Source organism: Salvia hispanica, chromosome 1, assembly GCF_029641045.1.
Source record: "Salvia hispanica isolate PSC_SH4W2 chromosome 1, Shi_PSC_v1, whole genome shotgun sequence".
NCBI lineage: Eukaryota > Viridiplantae > Streptophyta > Magnoliopsida > Lamiales > Lamiaceae > Salvia > Salvia hispanica.
In genome coordinates, this window is record NC_142692.1 from 22,233,187 (window position 1) to 22,255,099 (window position 21,913).

The window sequence follows — 21,913 nt, forward strand, 5'->3', positions numbered from 1 at the left end:
TAATAATAAATGGAATGAAAATTACGATGAAAATTATAACATAAATCGAATTATAAGTCAAGTCGAGGAAATCCCTCTTAAAGCAAGACAAATTACGGCACAACTAGTGCTCTCAGATTGATATATTATCCCTACAGATAAAACGACATTCTCCTAACGTGTAGAAGCATCTTAAACTAGCTAGTCATTGACGTACTTGATGGAGCTATGAGAATCTAGCAATACAATGCTCCTGAAATGGAAAATAAAATGTTGAGAGATTGAGATAGAATGAAGAATGTCTTTGTTGATATATAATTCATCTACAATTCTATGCCTTTTATAGAAAAAATAGACAACATAAGATGTCTTGAAATTAAGGTACCATAAATCATGAAGTGATGACAAAAGAGGTTACAAATTCTCCACTACACATGTCATTACTCCAATAAAAGATCCCATTCAATTTTTTCTTAGCATACTATTAGACGTCATATGCGATAGTTATATAAATTAAATCTTTTCATTTCTTTAATTATCACATAAATAAATAAAATATTTTCATTTTTCTAATTTTATTTAGATAAGATGTGTGAATTTAACACTCACATGGGAGTTATTATTTTTTATAATAAATATATAATCATGCATGAAATATATTTGAGAAACAAAATGGTACACCTTATCTACTCCTATTTGATGATAATAATCTACAAACTTGAATATCCTAACTGCCGGTTGAGATATATACAAATTAATTATCAAAATTTAATTTATTCTAATCATTCTAGCCTCAACATTTTTAATTCCATAAATACCCCCAAAACTCCCCCTGATAATTCCATAAATATCCCCAAAACTCTCATTTTATATATGTATAGACTAGTATCACACATGTGCTATGCACAGATTGATATACTTTTAACATATTAATTTTTAATTTTCAATTAATTAAATAAAATTAGAATCAATATTAACAATGAACAATATGAATAACAATTTTAGTTAAAAGAGAATAAAAAATCTATACAAATCAACATTAAAGCAAAATAAATTTGAAACAAATCACATAATGGATAAAAAAATCTATACAAATCAACATTAAAGCATAATAAATTTGAAACAAATCACATAACATAATATTTAAACATTAATTCATGGAGTAGGAGGATAAAAATCTATCATTATAAACTAAAACCTTGAATTTTTCATCATTCGTCACTCTTCAACCGAACTCATAGGTAAAATGACACGTTTGTTTCTTTAAAGCCGCCCGCCTCACCTAAAACTACAATAAAATAGGAACAAAATCAATAATCAATATGTATTAAAATGATTATCCGTAGAGCAAAACATAAGATGACACCCATGAAAGTACACAATCGAACAATTCACACCACATGCATTCGATGAACGACAAAAATATTGTTTTGCAAGTTCCTCTTTCAATCACACAATTAGATCACATGACGATACAATTAGGCTTACGATTAAGCTCCTCCAGAAGCTCTCAGCTTCGATGATCAGCCCTGCTCAGGCTCTCTCTCAGCTCTCGTGCAACTCATGTTCCGCCTTCGCCTGAAGTTCCAGTGACTTCAGATTTGCCTCCGCTCGAGCAGCTCTCTCCTCAGCCAACATTGTCTCCAGTTTCGAGAGCTCTCCTTCATCTGAGCCTCAATCTGCAATAATCCATCAATCCCATAAAGACAAGGATACCACAAAAGTATGTGCGTAAAATTATTCACAATTTCACATTACTTTTTCAACCACAATTATCATACTGCTCTCCACAAACAATAATCTCAGCAGTTTCCCCATCAGCCGCTTCATCAAAAATCTGATCTTTCTGCAAGTAGAAAACATCAAAACCAAACAACATTCATAAGAGTAAACAACATAAATAATATTATCATTATTATATTGATAACATAGGAAAAACTGTGATATTGAATGGCAAAAAATAGTAATAGTAACAATTTTGATAAGTTGACACCTTGATTTTTTGGAAGAGTGCTTACAAATGGGATTGGCCGCACTGTGAAGATTCTCCGCGGCCGCAAACTGCACGGACCCGCTGCCAAGGTAGCTACTGATTTCGGCACCTTCAAGTCCTAATTTTGTTGAATTTTTTCTGTGTTTTTTTTAATGTGTGTGTGTACGATTGATTTGCTGGTAGGTTTTCTCCATGAATCTACAAGAGGGAGAAAAGAATCAAATTATCTTTGCTAACCTCCCACGCACTCACGTATATATGAAACTCAGGTATATATGAAACATGAGAAACTAATCTCCACTAATAATAAAAAGAAACGTGGGAAACCTGTATATTAGGATTATATTATATATTTATTAGAATTAATTTTTTAATTTTATATTAATTGTACATTTTATAGATATAGATATAGATTTCTCTTTATTCTCACAGAAATTAACCACCCACGACGCGGCTCTTTTATATTTTAACCACCCACGAGGCTTGCACTATGTACATGTACATTTCAAATTATACTACTACTATGTCTCTTTATTCTCACATGAGTTATTAACCATCACGTGGCTTGCATTATGTAAATGTACATTTTAAATTATGGAGTATATTTTTATTCTTACTGAAATTAACTACATTTTAAATTATATTTCTCTTTATTCTCGCATAAATTAATCACCCACGAGGCTTACTCAGTGCGATACTTTTGACTAACATTTTTTAATTAATGGCAACCTATTCCCTAAAGTTAAGGTTTAAATTGTAGTACTACTACTTACATCATACATACACTGACGAAGAAATATGTCACACAATTTCCCCTGTCATGCTCTTCAATTCAATGCTTAATGTCGAATTTAAATTAAAGTTTCGATTTATTTATTTTGAGAGATAAATTAGAGGTTTACCGTATAGACCCTAATTCCAAATGGCAGAGCCCTTGATAGTTGATACACGTGGCTTCCTTCACCATTTCTGACTCTTCATTGCCACTTCGCATCACAGCTTCGACACATATTGTTTTTATTGGAATTTTTGGGTAAATATGTTGTAGTGGGCTTTAAAAAAAATAATATTGTTCTATATAGATTCGTTCTATATGCTTTAGTTCAATTTCGGGGTTATAATATACCGATAAATTTCGAATCATGTGAGTGCCTTTGAATTAAAACATCAATTTTTAAGTGTGATTAAAACTATGATAAATCACAACAAATTTTCAAAAATGAATTTAGTAAACCATGATATCGTTATTAGAGCATATCCACAACGCAACTCCTTGTTGGCTCGAACTCGTCCTGCTGGAACGAGCCAGTGTTGCAAGCATCCTATCTTGCGGGGCAACTCGCTGGGGAGGGGCATTTGGCGAGATAACGCGCCACGTGAATTAGCGAATGATTATATTTTATAGGAGTAGAATATATAATCATCATCATTCATATTAGATGAGCAAGTTTTGCATTGCTTAAGTAAAATCTTTTATAGATAGGTTTTTAATTTAAATTTTCATCGTGACTTCGTTGTGGGATAAATGTTTATTTTGTAGATAGGTTTTCAACTCCAAGTTTCTTTGTGATCTCGATGTGGGCAATTAGTTTCACGCTTAAAAGACAGTTTATATTGCTTTATGTACAAATTGGCTTAGCCAGATATAAATGTATTTTGAAAAATTATAGAGGGTGTGATTCAAATTCCAAAATTAACATTTAGGTTTCAAAATTTTGACTTTTATAATACTTTTCTCATTTTATTGAATTCTTTTTTGTTTATGCATTTTTTTCTAATAACATGTTTATGTTTTTATAAAGGTATGAATTAATTAATTTGTATAATGTCGTGTTTATGATTTAATGTGAATTTAATTATATTAAATTTTATTTAATTATGTTCATAATAATAAACTAAAGTTGAAAACAAATACAAATAAAATAATTCGACTTTGTTCTTACTTAATTTAAACGTGAATATTTTATTTTTAATGAATCGAAATTTATTTAATTAAGTTTTATAGTAACTAAATTAATGGAGTATATAATTAAATCAAAATTTTCAATTCGTGTTTTTCAATAAAATTATGAATTTTTGTATTTAAATAATGTTTCATCTAAATTAAATTAAATTAGTTAAAAAAAATTAAAATTAAAATGAAATAGCGAGATCCATAAATAGTAAATGAATGAGATGGATAAGGAATGAAGGATTGTTGATGTTGTCTCTTAATTAAGAGATAGAGTAAAAAGTGTTATAAGATCCGTAAAAGTTAATGGATATGATGATTAAATGATGAATAACAGCTAGCTTTGTGCATGAACTTAAAATCTTAGATGTAATAAATATGTACAAATAAATGATGGAATCTGATGATTAAAGGATGAATAAGAGTTAGCTTTGTGGATGAACTTAAAATCTTAGATGAAATAAATCTGTACAAATAAATGATGGGATCTGTTGTCGTCCCGCAGTATTTGGTACAAAAATTGAAAATACCTTTTATTTATACTTTATTCTCTCTCTTACTTTACTCTTTCCACTTAACACATAAAATAAAGCTGCATAAAATCTCGTGCCGCCAAGAAATGGATCATCTTTCTTTGGAGTATACCCTAGTTCATTGAAAATAATATTGATGGTTGATTTTACAAATTATAGTCCAAAAGCTAGGAAAAAATTGAAATATTGATAGTAAAAATAAGAATTATCACATTAGATTTTTTTTTATTAAAACTAGATAGGCTAGTTTTAGTGAACGAAAAAAATATAAACAACTACTCCTATTTACCACGGACGAAGTACTATCCTTATATTCTATTTGTTCTATAGAAATAAGCTAATTAGGAATAATGCGAATTTTAATGCATAATTGAAAAAATAAGAAAGAGAAAGAAAACATAACTGAAATAATGTAGTGTATGGTGGGATCCATACATAACAAAGTAAAACAGAAAGATAAAAATTCATTGAAGTAATATAATGGATGGTGAGACTCATACATGAGAGCACCTGCATCAGTGTTCTTAGCATCGAACAGGTGTTGTACCGCTGGCACAGCGAAGCTCTGCTAGCCGCTGTGCTCTTGCCAGCGGCATGGCCCCGCTCGATGCATAGAGCACCGCCGTGCCAACGGCAAGAGCACGAGCAGCCGACGTGGCATGCTCTGATTGACCGTTGATTTAAATTCTTTTTTATTCGAAAAAATATGAAAAATTCAGATTTAATAAAAAAAAATCCCACTTCCCAATAAAATATATCCATTTTTTCCACACTTTTAATTTATTTTTTCATTATTTTTATCCCAAAATTCACACTTTCATCTATAATACCTTTATTTCAACACAAAAAATCACACTACACCAAACAACTCTCTCAACTTCAATTTTTAGGATTTTAATTATGTAAGTTTTAATTTTTAGGATTTTAATTATGTAATTTTTAATTTTTAGGATTTTAATTATGTAATTTTTTAGTAATTTGTAATAGTATTTTGGGTATTGTTAATGCATTTTAATATTGTGAAAATGTTTTTAGTAATTGAATTATTTAAATTGAATAATAGAATGGTGGGACCATTGAGCAAGCTCTTGGGAAGAGAATGAATGTGAGTGTTGTGCTCTTGCCAAAGAGCATGGATGTAGATGCTCTGATAAAGTAAAAGAGAAAGAGAAAAGGTTTCCATAAGTGAATGTAGACTATTTTTATGAGACGGACGAAAAAAGAAATTCAGCCTATCTTTTGGGATGGAGGGATTATTAATTAGAGCATGCACAACAGTGTCTTAGCTAAAGGACACATGCCCAACCCACGTGGCGCGCCGTGGGCTGAGCGTGACACCCACTCGCCCCCACGACTAGGCATCGTTTTTATCTTCAAATTATTTATTTTTAAAAATTTATAAAATTAAAAAAATAATAAAAAAGTTCTACTTCCAAAAATATAGCCGTATTATGACCATTTTTTCATATTCTTTTTATCTTTTTTTTTCATTATTTTTTATATTCAATTCATCCAAGTCATCTATAAATATCCTCATTTATTACCCAATTTTTTTTATCAAATGAAACTATCTCTCGCTCAATTTTCTCAATTCAAATATGTCTAGAGGAAGAAGACGAGACGTACCAAACCAAACAATAGAAAGTGGACGAGATGGACCAAATCAAGCAGCCCCCCAAACTTCCACAACTCTTTTAATGAGATTGTTGTTCAGAGCTATAGTGACGGACACTTTCCGTATGTCACTATTAGAACGAGCGGCACATCAACAAATAATTGCACACCCCATGTCTCGTTTGAATAAGTCGTTGTTGTTGGAAAAATAATTTTTTATATTTTAACTATAATTTTAAAATGCATACTCTAATTTTTAATGTTAGTTTAAAAATTAGGATTTAAATTGTGTATTCTTTAATTTTTAGAATTTTACATATGTAATTTTTAATATTTTAGGAATCTGTAATGGTATTTCAATTTTTTTTAATGATATTCTTAACTAAATGTTATTTTAGAAATTTATAATGGTATTTTAAAATTTTTAATGTTATAATTAATGAAATGTTTTTAGTAGTTATAGTTTTAATTGAATAATAAAATAGTAAAATCTATGAATAGTTAAGAGCATATTTTGACTATGAGTGTTGTATCTTAGCTAAAAGCTATAAATAAAATATAAATAAAAGTGAAACTGAGCTCATAAATAGTAAAAACATGCTCTTATTATTTTCAAAATAAAATAATACGATTGTACATTCTCTTATTATCAAAATAAATCGATTATACATTCTCTAATTATCTTCAAAGTAAAATAATACGGTTGTACATTCTCTTATTATCTTCAAAATAAATAATTAATGGAGACATATAATACCACGCCTTAGTAATTGATTCCCCAGTTTGTCATTTGAGGTAGAAATGGCATCGAATACTAATAATATTAATTTATTTCCATTTGTAGTTGAAGGCAAAAAATATTAATTGCACACGTTATTAATTGAATTGTATACTATTATCCATCAAATACCAACTCCCTTCTATGTTGTTGCCTACATTTTCAGACTATTAAACATTCCCTATAAATTGTGAATGAAACAACAATAGTAGGAGAGTATTCCTTAATTATAAATCGTAGCCTTTGTAGAAAGCAAATGGCTGCCGTCGCGCCGTTAAAGTCCTATCTCCGCCGGCCCGCTCTCCGGGCCGCAGCCCATTCGGGCCCGATCGGTCTAGCGGCGACTCTTTCGTTCCGGAATTCGCAAGTGAAGAAATGGGGGAGTATTTGTACGACGTACGGAGAGAGGCTGCCGGCGATTCGGTTGGAGGAGCGGAGGAGGGTGCGGTGCACGGCGGAAGGGATGGAAAGGGGGCTGTTTGTGGGGAGGAAGGAAGAAGGCGGGTTTGTGGCGGCGGAGAGATTGAAAGTGGTGGCGTTGGTGGCGGCGGTGATGTGTCTGTGCAATGCGGATAGAGTTGTGATGGCTGTTGCCATCGTTCCTCTCGCCGCCAAATATGGTTGGTCCACTGCTTTCTTAGGCATTGTTCAGGTAACACTTTCATTTTATTTTATTTCATCTATATTTTACATTTTTAAATTACTAAGAGATTAAATGTTTAATACTGACAGCGCTTGTTTTAAAAAATTATTTGACTTTATTAATAAAAGTTAAGAGAAAAAGTTAATACAAATAAAGAAATAAGAATGACATATTTAACGGGGACTCAGTCTAAACTTTTACCTAATTCTGCTATTATTATGAACTTTATTATTGATAAAAGAAATTTTGAAAAATTTACATTTTTTGTGTTTTTCTTACCTCTAACCAAATAATTTAGTGAAAATTTATTTCATGTGGGCATGAAACATTTATTATTATAGGCTTTTTAAGTTTAGCAGTGTGTGAACTTTGGATTGGTTAAGTGGGGTCGGCGTGAAAAGACCTGGTTATTTCCTAATTTTTTTAATAAAATAGGTATAACATAAATTAAGTCATAACCATAATAACATTTACTACTACTATTGTTTGTGGTGGTTGGCTTGTTGTGTTTCACGTGGGAGGCTGTTTCTGACTCTTTGTGGTAGCTGAGAAGCGAGGGTTGGTTTGTACGAGGACTAAGTCTCACGATGTCAGAAAACGCATAGATTCTGAGTCAGCATCTTATAATTTAATTAGATTTTACTTATGATTTTGTTAGATTTCGTAATTCGTAGCTTACTTGGCTTAGAGTTGACGGATATTCCTATGAGAGTGGTGGTAGGTGTAGGATGTGATGATCATAAACTGTTGAATTCTTGATGCCAAAAAGTAGGTAAGAAAGCCAAGAATTTAGATCACGCACATCTCATTTTGGAATTGAGGTATTTGGTTTCAAGATTATATCACATGATTAAATATGTGCTCTATCCTTCTCACTTTAATAGTTCTATTTGAGTTGGGTTTTAAAAACATTTAGAAGAAAGTTAATGAAAAAAGATACTAGAACGTGAGTCATACTTTTAAATATTAGTTTTATAATAAAATGTGAGTGGTAAAAAGTGAGTGGAATGTGAGACCTATTACCATTTATAGAATATTCCAACTGAGACTCCTAAAGTGGGACACTCAAAAATAGTAAACCGGGACTCCTCATGTGGGACGAATGGAGTAGTATTATGTTTGGTTCATAGATGGATAGTCATGTGATAATTAGTCATAGCCAGCCTTCTCTTACTAAATAATCTCACAACTTAATCCTAGATTATATTTTGTTACCATTTTATGTAGAAAACTGAACACTGACGTGGAACAAATTATATCCAATCATTCATTAATAATAGAGTGAATTACATAAACGGTACCTGATCTTTCACTTTCGCACGTAAATGGTACCTGATCTTTATTTTATATCGTTTTTGGTACCCAGTGACAAAAATAACCCTACGTACTAAATATGTGATTTTTTTTCATAGAGGATATTTTTTGAAATTTCAATTAAATAGTATACCAAATATGTGATTATTTTTTCTCCCTTTCTTATTTCTCTTTATCTATTTTGCTTTCTTCTTTTTTCTTCATTTTCTTCTTTCTTTTTAGTATTTTATCTTCCTTTCTTTTTTCTTTTTTCTCCTTAGTTTATGTTTCTTCTTCTTCCTTCTTTTTTTCTTTTTTCTTCTTTTTCTTCTTTCTTTTTAGTGTTTTATACATACATCTCATTGCATTCATAATATAAATAAAAAATAAAATACCTAATTAAATTAATGATTTAAAGTCATTAAATCAATTGAATATTTTTTAGTAAATTATTTTATACTCATTTTAAGGTTGAAATACCTAACTAAAAATATTCAACTTTTTATATCATTATGAATACAATTCACAATGTTAAATTAAGGTTATATTAATTAGTTACTAATTTAATGTAAAATAATAATAATAATAATAATAATAATAATAATAATTATTATTATTATCATTACATAAATTTATGTGATTTGTAATTTATATAATTATACTACAATTATTTATTAATTACTATCAGTTTTTAGTATTATAATAATAATATTATTATAATAATTAAATATAATTATAACTATAATTATATATAAGTATATTTGAATGATATTAAAAATGAATTAATTATTAATTTATAATATCAAAATAATAATATTAATATTGATTAATAATAATAGTATAAAGAATGATGAGAATGAGAGAAAAAATTACAATATCACTTTTGGTACTAATTTTATGTATGTCCAAAATACCCTTTATGATATAAATGGAAAAAAATATATTTGTTTAAAGGGTATTTTGGGAAGAAAATTGCATCAGGTACAAAAAATATGATTTATAGGTACTAAAAACGATATAAAATAAAGATCATGTACCATTTACGTGCGAAAGTGAAAGATCAGGTATCATTTATGTAGTCCACTCTTAATAATAGTCATGTAATTACAAAGTTATAAAATGTGAATGGGAAGGGGAAGGGAAAGACTACAATTTTTTTGGGTAAGAATATATGGTTAGGAATTAAGTAAAACTAATACACCTAACAAAGGAAACAAAACATTTGGTGTTTGATGGGATTTGAGTTTAGGCCATTTTGTTTGCTATGGAGGTAGAGAGGTAGCTGAAAATGGAATGTGTGTGTTGTTAATTCAAGTGCAAGAAAGCAAGAGGCCACTTCTTGAAAGTTCACACAGAATAATTTCTTGTCATTGGAAATTTGTCATACGATGCCCGCTTCCGGTTTCATGCTAACGAATAAATAGTTTCAACGATGAAAAGGAAGAGTTGTCAATATCGTAGTTGGGATCTCTAGCTTGACTTGTTTGATGGAGGCTTGTTCAAACTTCTTTCATGACCAATATGCTTAAAGACCATTGTTTGATTTGTACATTGAGTTCCTGAAATTTGAAGAATAATGTTGAAATGAGATGTTTGTTTTCATAATGCTCAAAAAATGCTTCTCTTTTGCCATATAAATTCTGATCACATGTTGCACACAGTCATCCTTTCTGTGGGGATACATGTTTTCTTCTGTTCTCGGAGGAGCATTGGTCGACAGATACGGAGGGAAAAAAGTTATCGCATGGGGTGCAGCATTGTGGTCACTAGCAACTCTCGTCACTCCATGGGCGGCTAATCACTCGACCAATAGCCTCCTAGCTGTCCGAGCCTTCTTTGGACTGGCCGAAGGGGTTGCTTTACCTGCAATGAATCACCTTCTATCGCGGTAACAATATAGGCACACACTTAAATTTCTTGTTCATTTCATATATCCGGTTTGGATATTTAACCGTTGATATTTCGTAACAGATGGTTTCCAAACCACGAACGAGCTACTGCTGTTGGATTATCCATGGGTGGGTTCCAGCTCGGGAATGTGGTGGGGTTGGTCTTGGCTCCGCTGCTGATGCAATCTATTGGGATTTCTGGTCCTTTCGTACTCTTTACTGCCCTCGGGCTTCTTTGGTTGGTTACATGGAGTTTTAAGGTCACGAACGACCCCCAAGAGTGCGGATCAATCAGTAAATCTGAACTGTGGTTGATCCAAGCCGGGAAAGCCGATTCCTCTGTCATCAAGGGCAGCCCTCCATCACTAAGGCATCTCCTATCCAAGCTGCCAACATGGGCTATAATCTTTGCTAATTTCACAAATAACTGGGTTCGTTCGTTTTCTTTTCCCATCCCGTTCCCGTTTCCTTTTATGATGATCTCTTAAGTAACATAATAAACGTCGAGTGTGCTCTTGTTAACTGCAGGGATACTTTGTTCTTCTATCGTGGATGCCTGTTTATTTCAAAACCGTGAGTTTATTTCTACACGATTTATAGTCTCACAAACGCGTAACGTTGCTAAAAGATCTTCTGCTGGAATGTCAGGTGTTCGATGTGAACTTGAAGCAAGCAGCTTGGTTCAGTGCGGTTCCTTGGGGAACGATGGCGCTCTCAGGCTACATCGCTGGGGCAGCATCGGACTACTTGATCAAATCGGGTTACTCCACCACATCAGCAAGGAAAATCATGCAGTCAATCGGTTTCATTGGCCCTGGGATTGGGTTGCTTTGCTTAAACTACGTCCGAACTCCAACAATTGCAGCCGTATTCTTAACAGTAGCCCTCAGCCTGAGCTCTTTCAGTCAAGCCGGCTTTCTACTCAACATGCAAGTAAGTGTTCTTTTCGCTTCATTGCATCACAGACTCTACTCGACAGAAAACTAAATTTGGTTCTACTCGTTTTCATCAGGACATCGCGCCACAATGTGCAGGATTTCTCCACGGTACACAATCCTATACTACTAATCATTCACTCATGTGACAATATTAACTTAGATGGAGCCTAACGAACGAGCTTTGTTATGCAGGGATCTCGAATTCTGCGGGAACACTGGCAGCAATTATCAGCACAATTGGGACAGGATACTTTGTGCAGTGGCTGGGTTCATTTCAGGCATTCTTAACTCTTACAGCTTGTCTTTACTTTGCTACAGCCTTATTTTGGAATCTCTATGCTACTGGAGAAAGAGTCTTTTAGATTAAAACAAGATCTACTATGTTACGATTGAAATTTTTTACTTATGATATAAGTAACATATAACAGGGTAAGTAGATGTATACATATGATATTCTTAAACAAATGTAGAATTGTGTCAAATTTTGTTTCCATTCGATTGTTTTACAGAGTTTAAAGACTCAATGTGTTGTATAAAAATATTGTATATTCAAGTTGTACTATTTCTCACTCTTGTTGGCCAATTTTTAGATCAGATTAGACCACATTTTTAGGCTTTGATGATGGAGATATTCGTCTTGTTGATTTTAACCCTTTAAATTATTAATGTGGTAGGTAATGGTGATGGATAGGTAACCACCTTTAAATTATCAAACAAATTTTGATATTTATCTATTGATGTGTTGTTGTCTGATCTAATGATCGTTACCGACTATCTAGTATGTTATTGGTGCTAGATTATTTAAGAATTTGTATAAAGGTGTCACTACCAAACAGCTGTATTTTTATGTTACTTTAATTTTAATTAGCATCACTAATACGAATATATTTGACAACAACAATAACGTGGTTATTTTACTCGTCAAAATCAATGATCATAGTTCATAGCTAATGAAATACTCATTATGTCCATGTCGAAATAATATTTAATTTTGATAGTAACGCCTACAATTTAAAATGTCATTTAATTTTTTTCTTATTCAATAAGTAGACTGTACAATTTATTCGATATATTTCATTTTGTTAGTAACGCCTACAATTTAAAATGTCATTCACTTTTTTTTCTTAATCAATAAATAGGATGTACAATTTACTAAATATTTCTAAAATCCCCCCTCTCATAAATAACGATGTCTTACATAAAACATAAAACATAACATAAAAATTAATATAAAAATTAACTCTTATATTAATATAAAAATTACTATATTTTTTCTCTTCACTTAAAACATAAAACAAAACTTTCTGAAATCTCATGCCATTTTATAAGTGTGACATCTTTTATAGGATGAAGGGAGTGTAAAATGTCATATCCGTCACATAAAAATAGTCATTTGTTTTATATTCTGATAATACATCCCATAAAATTAGTCTTCCTTCATTTTTAGCAAGTTTTTATCTATTATGATATGAGTCTATTTTTTACCGACAACATTTCAATTATTGTTCTTTTTTATTTATTTATTATTTTTACTAATTTCACATTAAAATGTCGCTTTCTTAAAGTTTTAATTTTTATAAAATAGAGGAAGAGTATATATATAAATATAAGACTAATATTAGTATTAAATATTTGATCAATTTTTCTTTGAAAACCGGCCCACTAAACTGTGAACGAATGGAGTAGTTCGAAAACCTCTACTTTGCTAACGGCGTGGGGTTGCAAGATCATTACATCGCTCTCACACGCCAGATTAATAATTAAATTAAACCTACTTGTTTGGTGAAAAATCTACAATTACAAGAAATGGATAAGCTTTCACAGATATAAGAACAAGCTGTCTACAAAAAAAAAGGAAAAAGTGAGAGAGAGCAGCACACAAATCCTTTTTCCACCACACAAATCCTCCTTAAAAAGATTCAATTTTGATCAGTAATCAGCCATGAAAGAGAAGAATTTCAAGAGCATGGAAGAATTCTGGCCATTTTATGTGAGCCAGCACTCGAAAGCGGCGACACGGCGGTGGCATTTTGCGGGGACCCTTTGCAGTATGGTGTGTTTGATATACGCAGTGATGTTCAATTTGTGGTTTTTGATAGTGGTGCCTTTGATTGGATACGGGTTGGCGTGGTACAGTCATTTCTTCGTGGAAGGGAATGTGCCTGCAACTTTTGGGCACCCTTTTTGGTCTCTGTTTTGTGATTACAAAATGTTTGGATTGATGCTCACTGGCAACATGGATGCAGAAATCAAGAGGCTCGGCAAGAAGCCCATCTTCACCTATTAGTTTTCCTCCATAGATCAGATTTTGTGTGCCTTGAAAATATTTGAATAAAAATTGTAACCCACATCTTTTTGGGTACCCTGGGGTGATTCATGTTAATTGCACATGTAGATAATGTTCAATTATTAGATTTATCTGTAAGGCTATATTTCATACACGGAATTGAAATTACATTCAAATTAGATATTGAATTTGAAGGAATTGATATCTAATTCAATTTCAAATCCTATATTTGGTAAAATGAAGTAATTGAAATTAGAGCATTCCAATCGCTCCTGGCCCCGAAGGACGACGTCCGTGCCGATGGCGTGGCACAACGCTATCTGCCGCTGTGCTCTTGCCGACGGCACGACCATGCTCTATGCATCGAACACGTCAATGCCGCTGAGCAGGGCAACGTGGTGGCATATTGGCCAACGGCTATGCCGTTGGCATTTTCATTTTTTTGTTAAAATTTGAATTTAATTAAAAAATCATTTTTAAAATAAAAAATCGTTTTTAAATAAAAAAAAAAATTTCCCACTTCCCAATAAATCATATCCTTTTTCTCACCATTATTTTTCAATTTTTTCCCCATAATTCACATTTTCATCTATAAATATCCTCATTTCCACACAAAAAAATTCCCATTAGACTACATAATTCTAATTTAATTATGCAATTTTTATATTTTAGTATTTTAAGTAGGCCTGTCAAATTGGATACCCGCGGATACCCGATCCGAAATTTTCGGGTACCCGATCCCGAAATTCCAAAAATCCAATACCCGATACCCGACCCGAATTTGATTTCGGGTACCCGGATACCCGACTCGGGTATCCAGTCCCGAAAAATCGGGTATCCAGTCCCAATTGTGATTTTGAATTTATTTTATTTTATTTTTGAAAATTAACTACAAACTTTTAGAATTTATTTAATATTATTTTAATTCAAATTTAATACAAAGTTGAAGTACTAGTATTCAAGTAAAAATAACTACAAACTTTTAGAAATACAAAATTCTTATAGTAGCTCGAATTTAAGAGAAAATAACTACAAATTTTTAGAAATACAAAATTCTTGTAGTAGTTCGAATTTAAAAGAAAATAACAAAAAACATTGCAAAATACAAAATTCATAAGTTATAACCATATTAACATCTTTTATCCATCCACAATAAGTCAATAACCGTCAAAATTCATAAGTTCAAACATTCATCCTTTATAAATACACAATTCAATAATTCATAAGAATCAAGATCTAACAATAATATCATCAAAAATTCAAAATATCACAAGTCAATGAAATTAAAATATAATTAAAAAAATTAAATTACATATCTTATATGCTAACTATTAAGTATTAATTAAATTATAGTTAAGAAATTAAATTATATTTAATTATAATAAAAATATAATTTATTAATTTTAGAAAATAAATCGGATAAATCGGGTAATTCGGGTATACCCGATCGGATATCGGGTAACCCGATACCCGATAATCCAAAATTCTCACTACCCGATCCCGATCCGATATCCGAAAAATCGGATTTCGGGTATCCAATTATCCGACTTTTTCGGGTTTGGATATCGGGTATCCAATACCCGATATCCATTTTGACAGGCCTAATTTTAAGTATGTAATTTTTATTTTTTAAGTATGTAATTTTATTTTTTAGGACTTGATTATTTGATTTTTATATATTTTTTAATTTTTAATAGTAGTTCGAGTATTTTTAATGTATTTTTATATTGTAGAAGTTTTTTTAGTTGAAGTATTTAAATTAAATAATGAATGGTGGGCCCTTTGAGCATGCTCTTGCGGAAGAGCATGGATGTGAATGTTGTGCTCAGAAAGAGCAAGGAATAAAAAATTAACAAATGTGGGTCCGGGCCCACATCCATGTTCTTTGGCAAGAGCATGGATGCAGATGCTCTTAAAGAATTTGTACACACACACACTGTACACAAGCTACACACAAATTACACACATTGCACACTCTACACAGCTATACACAAAATACATATATTCTATAGACTTTTTACAAAATACATACATTATATACACACTACAGAAAATACACACTACAAAAAATACACACACTATACACTAAATACACAAACTGCACACGCTATATCTAAAATAACACTCTACACATTGCACACACTACACACGCTATTACACAAAATAAACACACTACATACACTATATTACAAGATACACACACTACACACAAAGTACACACACTACATAAATTTTATACAAAATACACACACTACGCATATTATATAGTACAAAATAACACATTGCACACAAACCATTCATAAACTGAAATTTCAAATTTGGTTCGATATTTTCAGATTTTTCGGTTTGGTTCACTTTAAACTTTTGACAAATTTCAGTTTATAAATTCGGTATGGCAAACTTTTGGCAAATTTTTCACCTTAAAAAAAATTACTCTAGTTCACTATAATATTTTTCCTTCTCAAATTTAAAAAAAGTTAATTAAATAAGTAAAATAAATCCCACATTCAAAAAGAACTTTCTATAATTCACTTTAATATTTATTAAAAAAATTTACTATTAGATTTAACTTTTTTTTTTCGTATAGACTGAGTTTTATAATGAATAATATTTAATTGTAAAAATAAATAAAGTATAATTAAACTATTTTAAGGCTATATTTATTTTTAAACACATAATGACAATATACTATTTTAAGTACCTAAAATTACAAAAATAGTATACTGGGATTTAAGGTCCAAAATATCCTCAAACAATAAAAATTCACAATTTTTTATTTTAGTCTTATCGTACCAAAAATGCTATAATTATTTTTTAAGGACCATTTATGTATTTTTTGACAAGATCAGAGACTAGTAGAGTAGTTCACTCTAATGCTAAATCATTCGTTCATTCCTATCCCTCTCAATTCCTCTTGTATGGATTTCTTCAAATATTGACTACATCTGCTCAAATATTAGTAAAACAAGCATTTTTTTGGGTTTTTTTCTTTTAAATTTTTAGGAATTGTAAATTTTGAATTTTTAGAACATACTACATAATTTTTAATTTCACGAAAGAAGAATGAATTTTTCGTGTTATAATTGTTCATATTTTCAATTTTACTACCAAAGTGGCTAGTAATTGTGAATAATGCAATTAAATGTTTGTGGCATGTGTGCAGGATTGTGAGAATTGTGGCCAGATGTAGAAAATGAAGAGAATGATGAGCACTTCTAAATTGGTCAACATAAGAACATGAATCTAAAACAATTATTGTACTATCTTTACTATGTGTGTATTCGTATCAGAGTTTTGGTCTAATTTAAAAAATTGCAATTAATACTTGATTATGTGTACCTAGCCAAAACAACACCAGCCAGATTACCACTGTCACAAAACAAAGTCGCAACTTTATTTAAATGTAGCTATTTTCGCGGAATTACATGGAAAAAAGCTAGTGTTTCAATTTTCAAGCTTTTGAGAATTGAAATGGAACAGTAACCAACCCTACATTATCAACATTCCAAATGAGTGCACCTCACACAAAATTATAGACTAAGTTGTGTTTAGAGAGCTTGATATTTATTTATATTTTATATGGGTTCATCAGATCGACTCTTTAACAGGCAAATAACTGTTCATCAGATTCTTGGAGGAGGTCTTGGTAAGTCTGCCATTCTTGATTTTTGCTCATTCATCTAAAATCCTTTGATTTTTCATCTTTATTTAAAATCAGATCTTGGTGAGTACAAAATTATGCAAATTGATTTTATTTGAATGTAAGAAATCTGAGTGGTTTGTTTGTTGATGAACAGTTGCAGATGTGATGTTGTGGAGAAGTAGAATTCGGACGGTGGGGATTTTGATGGCGGCTTTGGCTACTTGGGTGGTGTTTGAGATATCTTTTTACACCCTGTTAACATTTGTTTCAACTGTGTTTTTGCTCCTTTTCACCATTCTCTTTTTATGGGCTAAATCAGCTGCAATTCTCAACAGGTTCATTCATTACCTCAATCCTACATTCAACTAGATTCAATGCTATCAAAATGTTTGGATTTGATTTTGTGCAGGGCTTGTTTTAGATGTCAAATTGCTAGTGTGTATGTGTGTGTTAAGCTACTTAGCCTTTTACTTCAAATAAAATGAAATCAATGATTTGTGCAACAGATCTGCTCCGCCTCTACCACATCTGCGTCTCTCAGAACAGACGGCGAATGAGGCAGCAGCTTTCATTCGCGATCAAATAAACACGATGCTCTCTGTCTCTGAGGATATTGCTTATGGAAGGGATTCAAGAATGTTTGTAAAAGTTGGTCTTATGCTGTTGTTGATCTCTGTAGTAGGGAGTCTCACTGACTTGGTCACCTTGAGCTACATTTGTAAGTTCAATAATATCATCATCTATGCTTTCATGTAGGAGTTTATGTTACCTACAACTTTCTTGCAAATGCCACTATAGGATTGTAATCAATTGATAATCAGTTTTTATTGTAGAACTACTAACCATGAACATTTTATGCACTTGTAATGAACATTTATATCCATAACGTTCATTATAAGGGGACAATTCATTACATACATACAAAATGTTTATTGTTTGTAGTTCTGCAATAAGAATTATATGTATTTTAACGCACCTGTGGCCACTATATACACATTATTATCTCACTTTTACTTATGGCAGGCCTTGTAGTGCTTCTTACAGTTCCACCAATTTATGAAAGATATGAAGACCTTATCGACGTGTATGCTCTACTTTGGTTTGGGAAGCTGCACCAATTTTATGTAAGTTTTGATGAAGAATGCATCACCAACTTCCACAAATGGATTTTGGAGATGAAAAAGTTAACTTGATGGCTATTAACCATTCAATTTCTTTTATATAGAACTTTTTACCTTTTCTTGGTTTGATTGTACTAGTTTAAACTCAAACTACTGTCAAAAACAATAGTCAATCACAATGTAGTTGAATGTGGTGAGGCACTTTTCCTCGAAGCTGTTGTTTAGAAAAAGTTGTGAAACATGGAACAAAAGTTTTAAAATCTTTTTCTAGAGGTAGATATGCATAAGAAAATATATGTAAACATTTTGAAGAAACGTCTAAGATAAAAAAAAAAAAAAATTTTTGTTAAGATCTTTGTTATTGATTTGATACAGTTCCAAATATTAACTACTCCATTGTATTTTAAGTATAAAAATATCTTAGCATCTATTTCAAATTAAGTTAATCAACACATTAGAGCCCACTTTAATGAGTTAATGCTTTAATTAATTTATTTAGAATGACGTCTTTGGAAGGACACAAATTTTAATACACAATTGGTAAAGTATGAAAAATAGGACAAAAAAAAAGTTATTAAAATATTATTAGTGAAAAATGAGATAGCACATTGGAGAAAATAATTACCAAAAATAGGAGTGGACTATTTTCATAGGACAAACATAAATAGAAAAAATACTTAGTTTTATTGGAAGAGAGAATATAAGTTGTTATGAACTTGTGTTCATTTGTGAGAGCATCCACAGTGGTGAGGATGTCCCGGCGGACTTTCCAAAAACACCTTCTGCCACGTCATAAGGACATCCCATTGCACAATGACGGACATCTCCAAGGACATCCCCAAGGACATCCACAATATTAAAATTCACAAATTCACAAATATGCAATTTACGGAATTAAAATTTCGACACGAATATGGAGAAAATGCAACGATTTTATTTATAAAAAAAACATACATATTTAAATTTAAAAAGAGTACATAGTTAAAAAAAAAAACCATCCCAAACAAAAAAAACGATTCAAACAAAGTACATGTTATGCCTTGAATCTCTATAGTTTGCAACGAGCCGTATATATAGAGTTTAAAAAAAAATAAAAAATCGGGACGTCCACCGGGGCACCGCAATGACGGACGCCGCCGGAAAGCCGCTTTTAGTATAAGTGGGAGAATTAGACGTTAGCACATTTTTGTATACTCGAAAGTGTTTTGAGTATAAGTGGGAGATTGTTAGAGTTTGTATACTAGAAATCACGTTTCGAGTGATTGAATACTGTAAAACTCTTATTTTATTTTCCAAGGAATAAAATAGATTATTTTGTCGTAATGTTGTTATGTTTTACATTTAATGGATGTTAGTTGCATGTTTAAATGTATAAGTTAACTTAACAAAGTCTAAGTCTTTATTTTAGTAGACCGGTTGTGGGCGGCGTCCACTTTAAGGTAACACGGTCAGTCTTAAACAAAGAAAAAGAAGAATTTCACAACCTAGATGGAATTAGATTATCCATCGTGAAAGGTTGCAATGTCAGCCCGCATATTTCTAAACCTTACTGAAATAAGATGACATTGGTGTGGTATAGCACTGAACGGATCTAACAGCAAGACTTGTCCTTAGGCTATCTACTGAAAGGTGAGGTCTTGATAAATATTTGTTTCTTAATCAATGTAGGTTAGCATTGAGCATACGGTATTAATTATGCATTACTTTGACTTATCAAATGGTGCGGGTTTTTCGTAACCCCCTGATATATTGGGTAGTGGTGATTAATATCTAGCAGTGCTACGATTGCTATTATATTGAATCGTGCGCGAGGTGAGTCTCGTTTGATAATGTCCCCAAGAGGAGCGCGAAACAAGGCTTTATTATTCGGAACCTAGCTAGTTGGAGTTTAATTACTCTATGAATAATAAATAGCGTTTCATGCTAAGTCCACTCTTGGAATTAATAAGATATTAATTAATTAAGTCCATCGCAGACATTAATTAATTAATGGACATTTTAATCTTAAGCGCGGGAAATGAAAGATAAAACGGAAACCCTGATTACTTATAATTTCGGATTTGGATGGGGAGAGTTCAATATTACTTCTGTAGTAGCTGCTCGTAATATTCCAATTAAGCTTATATTAAATTGTGGGTTCAATTTAATTAGTAAAAAGTAAATTGGATGAGCCCATATCCAAAACCTTCCATAGATCCCTGTCTGGACCCAAAAGGAACTTAATATAAATAGGAGAATAAAGGAGACAGAATCATAACAATTTTTATTCTTAAATTTTTTGAAAATTTCGCCCCCCTCATATTGAGCTGGTCGAATTTCCTTCTCCTCCGTGGAGTAGTTTTTCTGTCTCTTTTATTTAAGTCCTAGTATTTTGGTGAAATCAGCCCACACTGATATTGGAGTACAGTTCGGGAACCAGAGAGAAGATCTGTGGTCTAGTATTCAAAGCATCACGTGGAGAGGTCGCTAGCCATCATCAATTCTTTGGAGAATTAATAAGGTATTATTTCTGCTCCATAGAAAAGCATGTTTTAGGTTTCAATTGCACTTAAAGCATGATTAATTCAAGTTATGAGCATGATACAAGTAAGAATTACGCGAATAGATTTCGTCTAAATAATCTGCTAAATAGATCCGATTTTTATGTGATTAATCTAAGTGCACGCTTCCGCTGCCAGTTCCTTCAATTGGTATCAGAGCCTGTCTTTGGCTCTGATTATTTGGATTTAAATTTCGCGAAATTCATGTATGCATGTGTTATTTGATCTCGAAGCATGTTCTTGTTCTATTGTTTAATTTTTAAGCATGATTAACTCAAGAACATTCGAATCAATAGAACTTAGGAACGAACGAACGAACGAGATGTGCAATTCGTCGGCGGTGGCGCCGGGACGAATCGTACAACATGCGATCGGAAGAGGGATGTCGAATTGAGTGGGAGCTTGGGAAGCGATCAACCGGCGACGCGCAGACGAGCGTGGGCTCGTGCACGCCACCGGCAAGACCACCGATCCCGGAGAGCCTCGCGAATCGTGCCTATTAAGTGGGAGGGTCGGAGTGATCTTGCGGCGACATGAATACGAGAGAGGACTCGTCCATGCCGCCGGACAAGACCGCAACATCGATCTCCATCACCAAACACGGCGGACGACGCCGGTGGAAGGAAAAGAAGACCGTTGCTTGTCCGAGAGTAGCGGCGGGTTGTCCAGCCACCGGAAACCCTAACCCTTGAACCCTAAACACGAAACCCT

At 32.2% G+C, this 21,913-nt stretch overlaps 3 protein-coding genes and 1 long non-coding RNA gene across 4 annotated transcripts; 3 read left to right on the top strand and 1 right to left on the bottom strand.

Moving 5' to 3' along the window:
- Nucleotides 1-1,195: 1,195 nt before the first annotated feature.
- Nucleotides 1,196-2,159, bottom strand: LOC125218185 (uncharacterized). The gene is made up of 4 exons (XR_007175897.2): nucleotides 1,998-2,159; nucleotides 1,738-1,825; nucleotides 1,468-1,658; nucleotides 1,196-1,267 (listed from the first exon to the last, which is right to left on the bottom strand). It is a non-coding gene; the product is annotated as an uncharacterized LOC125218185 (long non-coding RNA).
- A 4,820-nt stretch (nucleotides 2,160-6,979) lies between these two features.
- On the top strand, nucleotides 6,980-12,180 carry LOC125219116 (putative anion transporter 3, chloroplastic). Its single transcript, XM_048120992.2, has 7 exons — nucleotides 6,980-7,500; nucleotides 10,446-10,672; nucleotides 10,756-11,104; nucleotides 11,202-11,246; nucleotides 11,322-11,606; nucleotides 11,686-11,719; nucleotides 11,804-12,180. Exons 1-7 carry the CDS (start codon nucleotides 7,105-7,107, stop codon nucleotides 11,971-11,973), a joined length of 1,506 nt encoding a protein of 501 aa, XP_047976949.1. The 5' UTR covers nucleotides 6,980-7,104; the 3' UTR covers nucleotides 11,974-12,180.
- Nucleotides 12,181-13,430: 1,250 nt separating this feature from the next.
- LOC125224152 (transmembrane protein (DUF962)) lies at nucleotides 13,431-14,077 on the top strand. Its single transcript, XM_048127509.2, has one exon. The coding sequence runs from the start codon at nucleotides 13,554-13,556 to the stop codon at nucleotides 13,896-13,898; it is 345 nt and encodes a 114-aa protein (XP_047983466.1). The 5' UTR covers nucleotides 13,431-13,553; the 3' UTR covers nucleotides 13,899-14,077.
- A 3,232-nt stretch (nucleotides 14,078-17,309) lies between these two features.
- On the top strand, nucleotides 17,310-18,875 carry LOC125185443 (reticulon-like protein B12). Its single transcript, XM_048081975.2, has 4 exons — nucleotides 17,310-17,544; nucleotides 17,696-17,876; nucleotides 18,048-18,259; nucleotides 18,565-18,875. Exons 1-4 carry the CDS (start codon nucleotides 17,478-17,480, stop codon nucleotides 18,732-18,734), a joined length of 630 nt encoding a protein of 209 aa, XP_047937932.1. The 5' UTR covers nucleotides 17,310-17,477; the 3' UTR covers nucleotides 18,735-18,875.
- Nucleotides 18,876-21,913: the final 3,038 nt, after the last annotated feature.